Below are 15,438 nucleotides of genomic sequence, written 5' to 3' on the forward strand. Positions count from 1 at the left end.
GGTAATTGTGACCAATCATATCATAACACAGTTGTATAAACGAGAACGACTCTATATGAGACTTTTTAAATAAAACCTTCGTTAATAAAACAGCGGAAGCAGTAATACATGTTTACATTATTATTAAAACGTAAAATAAATGTTTATGAACTAAAATATAATATGCGATGTGGACTCCATGCAAGCATCAAATCTATCATCACAAAGTTGCAAACAGCTAGCTCAATCATCACCTGAGACAAAACATGCTTAAAGTGTCAACCAAAAAGGTTGAGTGAAATTCACAGGTTTATAAATAATATCCAAAGTTTTAGACCACAAGATTTAGTTTAAAGTTGATTGATATAGAAATATCAATCTAAAAGTGTTGCTGCATTTTGTAATATCGCTACTAAACAAGTTTACCCTATGACACCTTGTACTGTCAGTGTCGTGGAATCATTATTATGTAACCAAAGACCAACGGTCGAATGGTTAGAGACGTTACTCTCAATAGGCCTACTCACAATAATTAAGTTTGCATTTAAACGTAGCAATTAACGATATTACGGTAGGGATTTAGCATGAATCAAAGCATGACAGCATAGTTAACAATTTAGTACTTGTGTCTAAGCATAAAACAGTTATAAAGCAAGCATGTGTCTCACCCCAAAAGTTATAAATAGTTAAGTAAACAGTAAAAGTGGGGCTATGAAAATCACCTTAGTAGCACAAAAGAGTATTCCACGAAAGAATTGAACGGAAGGACGTGACCGAGATCTCAACCTAGAGGTAGAACGTATGATCAGACATTGCCTAACAGACAATAGTATATAGTACTATATTGATGGTAATGGTTCATTAAAGAATTTCCATTTTCGGAAGGTTACTATTTATGGAAAGTTTCCACTTATAGTAATTTTCCAATTTTAGAAAGTTCGGGTTAATCTTTAGCAAGATGTTGTACAACACTACTCAAACTTCGTTGCTATCAAATAAGTCAGGAATGACCAGATGTAACCGGGGGCCCAGGATTCTTGACCAGAATCTAAGTTATGGCATTCGAGATCCACAAGCTTACCCATAAATAGAAACCTAGACATCATTCACTTACGACCGTGAGTAGCCATGAAGTTCACATGAATTATACATTATCTTTGATTAACCTTCACTTTAGGTGTATACACACAACGAATTATTAATGTACTTAATAATTATATATGTGATAATATAACCTAAGTTTTATTTAATATTTAGTTATTATACCTTAGTATGTCTTATATATATTAAATATAATTACCTTTAAATAAATACCTAAATTACTTCAAAAATAATAGTGTTTTATTAATCGAACATTATTTAAAAATGTCTAAATAATAAATTAAATATCTAAAAATTACATACATAATTTTTATAGTCATAGTTAATCATATAGATTAGTAGAAAAATTTAAGAAAATGTTTTTATTATATTTTTGTATTTATTTTTGTTTTTACCCTTAATGTATTCACAAAACAATTTTAATTCTACATAATTACTAAATAAACCCAAATAATTATTTTTATAATTTTTATAAGTTTCTATAAGTCTAATAACCTGTAGAAAAATATATAAAAAATATTTTTTATTATTTTATATTTATTCTTAATTTACCTTCGAATTACATAATAATAGAGTTTAATTATATAATAAATACCAATTCGAACCAAGTAATTATTTTTATAATTTTTTCAGATCTATTTAAGTTTTAAAAACTCATAAAAAAATTATATATATTTTATTTTTGGTTAAAAGTATTTATTACGAATTTTACATTGTTTTTACGTTTAAACACTACATAATTTGTATTTAATTATAAATAATATTCCATAAATTATCAAAATTATTTTTATGTATCATAACACTTATAATACTAATTATAACATATAAACATAATTAATTTCGAATTTTACAAAGAATATATAATAAATATAAATATAAATGACAATATTGAAAAAAATTAATAAAAATAGAAAGTACCTCAAATTTCTTCAAGTTTTTGAGAGAATAACTTAAGTTTTTGTGTTTGGCAAGAAAAAATGAATGAGGAGCCATGTATTTATAGGTAAAAAATGGTTGGTGAAAAGAAAAAAATAATAAAATAAAGGTGCCAAGTTTGACAAAATATTTAGTCAAAATTCATGGGCTCATTATTTAATTTATAAAAAAAATCTTATTTCTTTTTATTTTTATTTTTTATAAGCTAAAAATATATATAATGATTAAAATAACTTATCATTTAATTAATAATTATGTTACATATAGTTTTAAATATAATACGCATTAATATTAACTAAAGTTATTTTATATAATTAGTGTAAACTTTAGTTAACAAAAAGTGTCCACTAAAAATAAATATTTGATCAATGTCAAATTTAATTATATATTACGTATGGATAACAACCCTATAGTCAAATTAGTCAATTCAGGCATGAAAATATGAGGGTTGTTATATATGTCGACAAACAAGAAGTTAAAAATTTGTGAGCTGTCCCAGGGTGCCATGCGATCGCATGGCCTTGAAGCACAAATCCCATGCGATCGCATGGGGTACTTTTTCAGAAAAGGTTCTATAAATTGCTCAGTTTTCACACTTCTTTCTCTAATCATATATTACTCCGTATTTATTTTATTTATTATTATTATTATTATTATTATTATTATTATTATTATTATTATTATTATTATTATTATTATTATTATTATTAAGATTAATATTATTATTAATCTTATTATTATTAATATTATTAATTAATATTATACATAAAATACTACGACGAGGTTACGAGTGTGTCACTTTCAAAATGGTTTTCAAGCGGGATAGAGCTAAGGAAATTATGAGTTATTGCCAAGGAGGTTATGGGTAATGTTCGGGGGTATATTTGTGAATCAAACCTAGTGTTTATCATCTCCGTTACGTCTACGTACTTTCCTACAATATTGAATCTCAATACTGATACGTAAGTACTCATATCTTATCTTATATATATTAATTATGTATCCATGTCTAGTGCTCGAGTATATATATTTATATATGCTTGTATGCTAAATTTCGTCGTTAAACAGTTTACAATGAATCACTAATTAAATACATATATTACTGGTAAAAGGTATATGATATACATGTTTTTGAAAAGCTGGCGAAAAATCAATAACTTTTCATTTAGATATCGAATAGTTTCGATGAACGGATTAAAAGATATGATCAACTGAATTATGTTTGACGTTAATTGAAATTGCTTTTGAATCTGCAATTAAGATTTAAATAACTTGTTTACGAGACTAATAAAGTGAACTTTTAAATATTACCAACCGAGTAAATGAATCCTTATATAAGGCACGTCTCGTTTTGTTGAACTACTGTCAAAATTGACTTTTTGAAACGACTTTGGATAACTATTATATGTCGATCTCGAGCATTAGAATTGTGATACACTATGACCTGACCTAGCTTAATAGACATTTATTGACCAACATATGTTCTCTAGGTTGAGATCTACGATTAATTGGTAATTCGAGTTTCGGTCACATTTTGGTGAACAACTTTATATGCTGCTAAGGTGAGTTTCATTGCTCCTTTTTTAATTGCTTTTGCAATATATATTTTTGGGCTGAGAATACATGCAATTTATTTTAAACGCAATGGATACAAGTACATACTTAATTCTACACTGAGTTTGAACCGAAAATCCCTTAGCTTTGGTAACTAGTAGCTGCCAGTACATAGGATATGGACTGGTGGGCACGAATAACAGTATATGGATCCATAGGGCTTGACATCCCAGTCCGAGCTAGAGCGCTAGACTTTTAACGGACGTGTGTTATTTGAGTTTAGGACACGTTGGTTTGCGTGTATTAAAACGAATTGGGTATTTATCATTATAATGTTAAAGCTTAGTTACCAGGGTGCTCTATTACGTAGAATCTATTGACAAACTTTTGATAAACGTTTCTGGATGAAACAACTGAAATCTTGTGAACCACTTTTATATACAGATTATGTGAAACACTGAAACTATGAACTCACCAACCTTTGTGTTGACACTTGTTAGCATGTTTATTCTCAGGTTTCCTAGAAGTCTTCCGCTGTTTGCTTATATGTTAGACAAGCTATGTGCATGGAGTCGTACATGGCATATTTTTCAAGGAAACGTTGCATTCACCAAATCATCACCATGTATCTTATTTTGACTGCATTGTCAATGGAAGTACTATTGTAAACTATTATTTACAGTGATTGTCTATATGTAGAAATCATCAGATGTCGAAAACCTTTGATTTAAATATTCATTTATGGTGTGCCTTTTCAAAAGAATGCAATGTTTACAAAACGTATCATATAGAGGTCAAATACCTCGCAATGAAATCGATGAATGATGTGTTCGTCCATATGGATTTAGAGCGATCGTCACATCCGGCTTGCATTCATTAATTCTGGCAGCCTTCGTATCTTCATCGCCGGAATCCTCATCACTATTGTCAAATGTGTCATCTACCTGGAAATCATCTTCGTCTTCTGTATCAAAGCTATCATTGCCCTCATCAAGATCAACTTCTTCATTATCACTATTTTCCTTGAAGCTTGCTTTTGGACTGAAATTAATCTCTGGACCATTTACTTCTTCATTTGGATTCTGGAAAACTATCTCAATTTCCTTATGTTGTTCCTCATATACATTGATATGAACCACTTTAGATTTATGTTTTAACATAATTTGTTCATTGATACTTTTGGATGAACCACACTTTATCAACACTTTCCCCAAAATAAGATTCTGATGCTCTTCATTACTTATTTAACAATTTTCCATTTTCAGAATTGACCCCCACCATATCGCTATCGATTTGAAGGTGTTCTTATTCCAGCATGATACCGGGACACCTCTTATTGAGATCCATGTTAGCCTACCCGCTGATTGTTGATCTTCCCCACTGTGTATTCTTTTGAGCCAATTATGAATCGGAATATTAGGGTTGGACAGAATGTTGGTTGCAGTTGCTTGTGAATCTAAAATTATCATGACTTGTAGACCACCGATGTATTTTATCCGATAATTAATAAACCCTTCCATCCTACATAATGAATTCACTTTTCCCAGCATTTCAAGTGATGACACTTCCCCAATGATTGATGACTGCAGTATCTTGTCGTTGTTATTATCATCTTCAATCTCCACCATCTTAGCCGCTGTAAACTGTCTACGCGGTCCCTCTCTATTACCTCTTTCCACTTTCTTTTGGTTTAACTTATCTCTTAGATCATTGCTTCGGTTGACCGGTTTCAATACTGGAAAATCTTCCTCCCTTCTTATGAATTTTTTCTTATCTAACCTTTCCCTTAAATCACCCTTCTTGTGGACTGCATCTCTGAAGGACCACCCTTCTGTTACTTTGACACCAGAATGTCCAACATGAAATTGTCTGTTTGTTTCACCATAATTAGGGAAAGAAGTTTGTCTTTCTGGGATCTTTTTTCTCTCTGTTGCCTTGAACACCCTAATTTTATTTTCTCCAAAATAAATCCCCTCTAAAGATCTGAATAGAAAATCTTCGTTCGTTACATCCCCGAAACGAACAAAAGCGAATTTGCAGCCATTCTTTAGTCTATTTCTGGCTATGTAAACGTCCCAGACCGATCCGTATTTTTTGAAAATTTTCCACAAATCAGTGATTGTCCACCCGTCATGGAAGTTGAAGAACATGAAAGACGTCAATCTCGTGCCGAAGATCCACCTAAAGTCATTCCTAGAGTCACCATTGTATTTCCCTCGAAAATTACTCGTGCCCGCTGTGAATCTCTCCCTTTCCGTCGCTCGTGTTTGGTTGTTTTCCCTCACATTTCTCTCTCCTAGAATCTCTCTCATCTCTCTGGAGTATATGTTTAAATAACTACATTTATAAGAACTACACTTTTTGTTAAAAAGCAAGACAATATATTTCATTAACACAAAAATATTTACAGGAGTGTTACATTAAACGAAAAAAGCTAGAACAAATGGACCGAAGAATTAGGTCTTGTGCAAGTACAATTGAGACGAATCATCAATTCAAAAACCAGACAACAAAATAGAAGGGAACGAGATATAACGCGAACTTGGAGAACCAAATAGGGAACGTTGCAGAGTCTCAGTACTGAAACAAATCAGTGACAAAGAGATCCGAAGCGTGAACCGTTCAGTTAACCTTGTGCCATTTCAAATGCAGTCTTAGTCGTAGAAGCATATCATGAGATTCAAATCATTATGTACTGAACAACGAACCTGCAGTGGTGAGTCTATATAGTGACCCGTGGGGGTCACGAGACACTGCCAGTTTGAAATTTTTTAGTAGAAAATACACTGTAAATTGTATAGGACAACACTAAATTTAACTAGATCACCTCATATCTTTTTCGAATCTATAATTTTTCCTTTAAAATGTATATGACGCCACTATATTTTACTACTCGGACTCAATGTATTTTCCGAACTTGTAGTTTTTTGGAAGTAAACAACCACTAACATTCAAATGTAATTAGTACTGGAAAAAAATTTAGAACCCCATTAAGTTTACATTCTGGAATCGCTACTGCGAACCTGCATATCGTAACTATAATTTTAATGACAATCATAAACGATGTTTTAAAAAAAATCGTACTTCAGCTCAAAAAAAGTTTTTGGAAAAATATTCAAATTAAAGTAAACCAATAATATACATATATTTTTAATTAACCTGGTTATCCAACCATTTTTAAACTGACTAATTACAGAGCGACTACTCGCTTTGCGAGCAGCCCAGAGTCATTGCAGGCGAATCTCCGTGGCCATGATAAAGAATAACTTTGTAAATGGCAGGAACCCGTGACCTCCACATTGAAAGGCCTGAGTCTTACCATACCACCACCACCTTCATTTTAGTAGACCAACAATATTATATGAAGAAATAGAAACGACCAAAAAGTTGGTTACAATTAGTATATATAGTGGTAATGGTAATAACTAACACCATGAAAATTTACATTTCTATATACTTTTAGTTCCAACGTTTTTCATAAAAAAAAAAAAAAAATAAAAAAATAAAAAGTTACTTTCTTGAGTAATTCAAATAAATCGTGACATTCGAGTAAAAATACATTCATTTCATTTTTCTAATGACATCACCAAGAAAAATATTAAATTTATTCACCCAAATGGACTATACGTCACACGTTTGTATATACTCGTATTCCTTAAATTTTATTTAGTAAAGTAATAATTTTAGTATTACTCCGCAACTAAAAAAATATACAGTACCATATACCATTGATTTTATTACAGCTAATATTAAGCTGTGTCAGCGTTTTTTCACCAATTCCCTGTTCTCAAATCTATATATCCTTTTTCTTAATCTAAAAACACACAAAAAAAGGAAATTCAAAATTATGTCTCTCCCTTTCTCTATTCTCACCGTCACTCTCCTCCTTCTCACCACCATCGCCACCGCCCAAACACCGCCGTCACCACCACCACCACCAAACGCCACTTGCAACGGCGTCTTCTTATCCTACACCTACATAGACGGATCCAAACTCCCACCCGATACCACCACCCCATCAACTCAACCTTACAGATTTCATTCCACTTTACAAATCTTGAACAGAGCAGCTGATGAACTTAAATCTTGGCGAGTTTTTGTTGGGTTTCAACATGATGAGTATCTTGTGTCTGCTTCTAATGCTGTGATTGCTGATGGGTCGGTTTCTTTACCGGGTCCGGTTGGGAATAATGGTACTGTTTTTGCTGGGTTTCCAAATTCGGATCTTAAGACTGCTATTGAGACTGCTGGTGATGTGAATCAAATGTCGGTTCTTGTTGATTTGATTGGTACCCAATTCGGAGTTGGGTCACCCGCTGTTCCTATGCCTACAAATATATCTCTGGCTAATGATGGATTTATTTGCCCTAAACCTACTATGCAAGGTACAATCTTTATTATTATTTTTTTGTTATCATAATTTTGTGTGATACGGCATAAAGACAGGATCTTGATTTTTATTTATTTAATTTTTTTTTTTGTGTGGTTAGTTTGAAAATTTTGAAGAAAAATGTAAAAAGAAAACTTTAAGTTTGATGTCTACTATTGTTTGTTCAGATTGATATATAGGATAATATGGGAATTTTATTGATTTAATTTCAATTTATCAATTTTACTTCAAAATTTGTTGGTTTGATATTTTGAAAATTGTTAAAAGATTTGAAATTTGGGAATGGTGTATTGTTATCAACTGTTTGATGATTACTTGATATATACATTTCTTTGATTTGGGTTCTGTTTTACAAGCTTCACAATTATATATTTGTTGTGCCTAGTGATTTTTATTAAACTTGTTTATATTAAGGTGAAGAATTATTTTGAACTTGTTGATCTGATTATGCTTGAAATGGGTTCTACTAGAGTTTGCTGCTTTGATCTTTTTGTTTGTTAATTTTTAGTAACTTTTATGATGGTGCATTCATCTTAATTGCTTGACCATTTCATTATATAATTGTTATTAATTTGATATACTACTTATTATATTGAGTTCTTTTGAAAGTGATGCTGCTATACTTTCACTTCATTTAAACTTCAACTACTGTAAAACTCAATTCAACTTTTAAAACCGCTGCATTCGAAAAACATTGTAAACGCCCGTCTCATGTTTTTCCGGTGGAACCCAAAATAGTAAAAAAAAAAAAAAAAAAAAAAAATTACTGTAAGTTACAAGTAATGATGTAAAATGGTTTAAACGTGTAGTTTTAGGTTTGATTATTAATTATGTGATGTAGGTGATTCTTTTCGAAATTTTGACTTCTTCAAAACATTATTTGTATATCAGTATTGTGACCAATTCTTTTAAGGGCTTTTAATTTGTTCAGTCTTCAGATGGGTTTTGTTTTAAAGGTTTAGCTTTTTTTTTTTTTTTTGTTTAGTTATTTCTTATACTCCGTATCTAATTTAACCTCGTTCAGTCATCTTTGATTTGGGTTTGAGGTTCGATAGCCATGAAAGAAAGCTGGTTGACCTAATTTGAACCATTCATTAGCACCCTCAATGATAAACCGAGTCTTTTAAGTACTACTCCTTATAATATGTGTTTGACTTTGACTTGTTCTTAGTTTATTCACAATTCTAAATTTTATTTACATTATTGATTGATTATCGTTGTTCATTTTTTCACTTATAAACAATTCAAATCTGCCGAATTACCTTTTTTTTTAATCTTAGGAGATAACTAGCTTGATCTTTCATTATGTTTGTTTGACTTTAACATGTTCAGTACCATGCTTGATAAACAATTAGTTGACCATTAATTTGACTTTTACTTGTTAATAACGTGTTCTGAATCATTCATTTTTCCTATCAATTGCATACAACTAGTGATTGTATTGACATTGACCATGAGTTTGACTTGATGTTTAATATTTCAGGGACACGAGTTATGAACGTATGCTGTATGAAAGATCTAAATGCAGTAACCAACGATACCGTAACCGACCCGTTTCTTCCACGCCAAAAAGGCGATCTCACAATCATGTACGATGTTACCCGGACCTACGACTCAAGCTACTGGGCCCAGGTAACCATCGAGAACCATAACGCACTTGGCCGCCTCGATAACTGGAACCTAACTTGGGACTGGATGAGAGACGAGTTCATCAACGACATAAAAGGCGCGTACCCTTACACTCGTGATTCAACCGCATGCATATTCGGCCCACAAGGTGCTTATTACAAGCAAACCGATTTCTCAACCGTTTTAAATTGTGAAAGACGGCCCACGATAATTGACTTGCCATTAGAAATGACCAACAATACCGAACGAGGAATGATCCCGTTTTGTTGCCGTAACGGGACGATTTTGCCCCCGACAATGGACCCCAGTAAGTCAAAGTCAGTGTTCCTGCTAGAAGTTTTCAAAATGCCACCGGATTTAAACCGGTCCGAGATCATCCCACCACAGAATTTCAAAATCAGTGGCAGGTTGAACCCGGATTACAAATGTGGGCCACCGGTTCGGGTCAGCCCAACTGAGTTCCCGGACCCTAGCGGACTACCCGGCCCAACTGCGGTATCCAGCTGGCAAGTGGTTTGCAATATCACACAAGCGAAAGGTTCGAGCCCGAGATGTTGTGTATCGTTTTCTGCTTATTATAACGAGTCAATCATACCCTGCCCGACTTGCGCGTGTGGCTGCCCGAGTGGTACAAGTTCCAAAACGTGTAGTACAACCGCACCTGCGCTGTTTCTCCCGGCTCAAGCACTTTTAGTTCCGTTTGATAACCGAAGCTTGCTTTCGACGGCTTGGGCGAGCATCCAACGCCGAAGTGTCCCGAACCCGTTACCGTGTGGGGACCACTGTGGGGTCAGTCTGAATTGGCACCTACTTACTGACTATCGTGGTGGGTGGACGGCCCGAATCACTCTTTTCAACTGGGACGATACTTCTTTTGCTGACTGGTTTGTCGCTACGGAAATGGACAAAACTGCCCTTGGGTTTGAAAAAGCGTACTCGTTTAACGGGACTGGTGTTGAGATTAATGGTGTGAATAACACGATATTCATGCAAGGGTTACCTGGGCTTAATTATTTAGTTGGGGAAGTTGATGGGAAGAATCCAAAGCGGGACCCGCGAGTACCCGGGAAACAACAATCGGTTATCTCGTTTACTAAGAAATTAACACCGGGGGTTAATGTAGCTGGCGGCGATGGGTTCCCGAATAAAGTTTTCTTTAACGGTGAAGAATGTGCTCTTCCTAGTGTACTTCCAACGAGTGGTTCTTCTCGAACAGTGTCTGGGATCGTATTTTCGGTTGTTGTTTCATTCATCATCTTTTTGATGTTGATGCAACAGCATTAGGGAAATTTATTTGAACAGACTTGGATTCAGGTTTGGAGTGTTTCTGGTTAGTGGTATGATTGATTTTTGTAGAATTGTTTAATTGTTTTTAAGGAATGGTAAGAGATGGTATAGACTCATTTTGTATAGAATATGTTGTAATATCAAATATGGTACACATTGATATTGATTGTTACTTTTATTTGTTACCACTTGTGGTTTTCAAAATTATATTAGGTGACGTAATTTTTTTTTATGTGAGCTTGTTGGTCCCTCTTTGAATTTGTGTTCTTGGATGGTTTTCAACGGTGGATCCAAGGTCAAGCTCGAGAATTTAAGGGCGTAGAACGAGGTGAAAAATAAAGTCCTTAGACGTTAACGAATAATATAAACTATTTAAAAACGAATAATATAAACTATTTAAAAAAGAGATCTTTCATCTTGGCTAGAATACTAGTGGATTTTGATTTCTTTTTCTTAGGGCCTTTGATTGTTGTTTTTTTAACTATTGTGATGCTGCTTCAGTTCCGTTTTCCTAGTTCTTCTACTTCTCAAATTTCTGATTATATATATATATATATATATATATATATATATATATATATATATATATATATATATATAGGATCAAGAGGGAAGTAATCAATCGGGGGGAAACAAAAACTTTTTTTTTTTTTTCGTTTTTTGAAAAAACTTTGTTCACGAACATTATAGATGGGATGAAAATATGAACATTTAGTAGAGACACTTTGTGATAAATGTTTTTATTTTGGCAGGAAAACGCTCGAAGAAGTAATATATAACAATTATCGTGTTTTTTGAGCGTATGTTGAGGTTTTAGCTATTGGGGTTTAGATATTAGGGTTTATAGGGTTTAGATATTAGGGTTTAGAAATTTAGGGTTTAGGGTTTAGATTTAGGGTTTAGATTGAGTTTTTAACACGAACGGTTTAGAGTTTAGGGTTTAGGGTTTGGTGTTTTGGGTTTATGGAATAAACTCAAAACACCAAACCCTAAACCCTAAACCTTAAACTCTAAATCGGGCTAAATTTTACTTCACAAAACATGGAAAAAAAACGTTCATATTCTTCACGAACAATATTATCTTGAATGTTATTTTTGTCGATTGTTTTTCCGCCTAAATAATAACATTCATCTCACGAAGTGTCTCTTCTAAATGTTCATATTTTCGTGTGATCTTGATGCAAGAAAAAAAAAATTCCAAAAAAAACGAATTTTTTTTTTGTTTCCCCGCGCTTCCCCCCCATTGGTTACTTCCCCATTGATCCTGCCCATATATATATATATATATATATATATATATATATATATATATATATATATATATATATATATATATATATATATATATATAGGGGCAGGATCAATGGGGAAGTAACCAATCGGGGGGAAGTGGGGGGAAGCAAAAAAAAAAAAAATTCGTTTTTTTTTTAATTTTTTTTTTCAGGCATCAAGATCACACGAAAATATGAACATTTAAAAAAGACACTTCGTGATGAATGTTATTATTTATGCGAAAAAACGGTCGACAAAAATAACATTTAAGATAATATTGATCGTGAAGAATTTTAACGTTTTTTTTCCCATGTTTTGTGAGGTAAAATTTAGCTCGATTTAGAGTTTAGGGTTTAGGGTTTGGTATTTTGGGTTTAGTCCCTAAACCCAAAACCCCAAACCCTAAACACTAAACCCTAAACTCTAAACCGTTCGTGTTAAAAACTCAATTTAAATCTTAAATCTAAACCCTAAACCCTATAAACCCTAATATCTAAACCCTAATAGCTAAACCCTAATATCTAAAATCTTAACATACGCTCGAAAAACACGATAATTGTTATATACTCCTACTTCTTCGAGCGTTTTTTCGCCAAAATAAAAATATTTATCACAAAGTGTCTTTATTAAATGTTCATATTTTCATCCAATCTATAATGTTCGTGAACAAAATTTATTCAAAAAACGAAAAAAAAAGTTTTTGCTCCCCCCGATTGGTTACTTCCCCCTTGATCCTACCACTATATCTATATATATATATATATATATATATATATATATATATATATATATATATATATATATATATATATATATATATATATGTATATGTATATATGTATATGTATATGTATATAACTGGGTTCCAGAAAATTGTGAGTCCTAAGCGGTCGATCACTTTGTTCCTCCTCTAGGCCTCCCCTTGGTGGATCTTTACTCACCGTAAAACTATGGTGGATCTACGATGATTTTCTACGGTGGTATATAAATAAAAAAAATTATTTTAAGGGCGTAAATATTTTGAGATTTTTATGAAAATTGTCAGGAGAGACTGGAATAGGTTGTGTATTTGAGTAAAAAATACTCATTTCTCGAATAGTTTGGACAGAAAACACCTGAATAATTTGGAAGGAAAAAACTTTATATATTTGAAATGTGTAAGTTAAAGAGTGCGACTTTAATAATTAAGATTCAGACCTGTTATCACCTTTCTAAATGGCGTAAGTGGGATCATAGCATGTTTAACTTCCGCATCTATTTCTATTCTTGTTAATGGGTCCCCCACAAACGAATTTTCGTTAAGTCGTGGAATAAGACAAGGAGATCCGTTATCACCTTTTCTATTTATTCTTGCGGCCGAAGGATTAAATATACTTGCAAAAGCGGCTACCGAAAAAGGGTTATTTAAAGGTGTTGAAATCGGGAATGACAAAGTCTTATTGTCTCATCTTCAATATGCCGATGACACCATCTTCATAGGGGATTGGAGCCGGGAAAATATTCACAACATTCGTAATCTTCTCACATGCTTTGAGTTGGCGTCGGGGTTGAAAGTAAATTTCCACAAAAGTTGTTTATTTGGTATTGGTATTAGTGTGGAAGATGAATCTCAAGCGGCTAGCATGCTCGGGTGCCAAGTAGGTAATTTTCCATTCACCTACCTTGGTTTACCAATTGGAGCAAAAATGTCGAAGTTGAAGTCTTGGGAACCGGTCTTTGAAAAAATCAAATGTAGACTTTCGGATTGGAGAATGCGAATGATGTCATTTGGAGGAAGATTAGTCCTCATTAAATCGGTCTTAAATAGTCTTCCGTTGTACTTTTTCACGCTCTTCCGTGCTCCCTCGTGTGTTCTTAAATTACTTGAGAGTATTAGACGTTCTTTTTTTGGGGCGGGACGGAATCGGGTAAAAAAATTCTTGGGTTAAATGGGAGGATTTGATGACTTAATATGAATGTGGGGGGCTAAATTTGGGTTCACTAAAAGGGAAAAACTTATCTCTTTTGGGAAAATGGTGGTGGAGGTTTAAAACCGAAACCGACTCATTTTGGGTAAAAATAATTCTTAGTATTCATGGTGCGAATGTAAGACCCAATATTTATTGTACATAATGTCATTATGGTGTACGATGCGTGTATGAAGTGTACGAAGCATGTACGTGTTGCTTGCTCGAACGTCGAAGGAAAACTGGACGTTGTTTGGAGTCACAAGGTGTACGTACCTTTTCGACCCCAAATAAAGTTTGTGTTGATGTTTCAAAGCCTTACCATTGGAAAGAAAATCTTATTACGTTTCCAACGATATTTGATTCATCGAAAACGGAGTTACGGTCAAAAAGTTATGGCCAAAACAAGTTTGCTGAAGTTCAGATGAAACAGGCAAATACCGCGGCGCGACCAGAATGGCCACGGCGCGACAAATGCCTATTTTGAGGGTCAGAAAGCTTAAAAAAAGTGATCTAAAACCACCATTTGGGCCACGGCGCGACAAATCTGCTCCGCGGCGCGACAATAGGCACGTTCTGGTACTTTTCAGCCTTTTAATGAGTTAAATGAGGGGCAAAGTTGGTATTTCACATATGGACGGGTCTTTGGCCATAAAACTGATCCCCATCTTATCTTAACCTCATTTCCTTCTATTTTCTTCCCTCCCACTCACACCCCAAACCCTAGAGAGAGAGTAAAGGGTTTAGAGAGAGAAAGCTCGAATCGGGGATGAAGAAGAGTGATTCGGGTCGGGTCTCAAAAGTTAAAGTTGTTCTCCTCATTCACGGCTACGTTATGATAGTGATGGTAAGTTCTAACTCCGAAATTCATCTTTATGATTTGATATTCAAGTTAGGGTTTTTAGCTTTTTAGTTGTAAAACTCATTTAGATGATGAAGTGGGTTTATGGAAACTAGTTATTTTTGATACATGGCGGGTTTTGGGTTGATTGATGTTTTGACCATGATTAGGCTTTGGTTTTGGGTGTAATCACTTATTTTAGTGATTTTGGACGCGTTGGAACCCTTTTGGGTGTATTTGAGTTGACTAATTTTGAAATGGGTCAAAATTAGGGTTTATGTGTCAAAGTGGCTTTTGAGTGATGAAATTATGAGTTTGGGTCTTGCGTGTGTTGGTTAAACGTTAGAACTTTTGTGTTGACTTGGTTTTTGGGTGTAAACCCTAATTTAGGTCAAAACGGGTCAAATGGGTATTTCGGGACAAGTAAGCTCGATTCGTTGTCAAATTAAGTTTTAAGTCAAGTTTTGGTAAATCAAGTAGGTAAATACTTGATTTAAGTGTGA

The 15,438-nt window shown here is 33.5% G+C and overlaps 1 protein-coding gene across 1 annotated transcript; it reads left to right on the forward strand.

The window, feature by feature from the left end:
* The first annotated feature begins 7,414 nt into the window (after positions 1-7,414).
* On the forward strand, positions 7,415-11,086 carry LOC139844439 (COBRA-like protein 7). The gene is made up of 2 exons (XM_071834658.1): positions 7,415-7,955; positions 9,444-11,086. Exons 1-2 carry the CDS (start codon positions 7,418-7,420, stop codon positions 10,871-10,873), a joined length of 1,968 nt encoding a protein of 655 aa, XP_071690759.1. The 5' UTR covers positions 7,415-7,417; the 3' UTR covers positions 10,874-11,086.
* Positions 11,087-15,438: the final 4,352 nt, after the last annotated feature.

This window comes from Rutidosis leptorrhynchoides, chromosome 4, assembly GCF_046630445.1.
Source record: "Rutidosis leptorrhynchoides isolate AG116_Rl617_1_P2 chromosome 4, CSIRO_AGI_Rlap_v1, whole genome shotgun sequence".
Classification (NCBI taxonomy): domain Eukaryota; kingdom Viridiplantae; phylum Streptophyta; class Magnoliopsida; order Asterales; family Asteraceae; genus Rutidosis; species Rutidosis leptorrhynchoides.

Bases quoted from the DNA above. Each gene is read 5' to 3' on its own strand.
- LOC139844439 (XM_071834658.1), top strand. From the start codon at position 7,418: ATGTCTCTCCCTTTCTCTATTCTCACCGTCACTCTCCTCCTTCTCACC. The intron at 7,956-9,443 runs GTACAATCTTTA...TTAATATTTCAG, and splicing joins CCCTAAACCTACTATGCAAG to GGACACGAGTTATGAACGTA.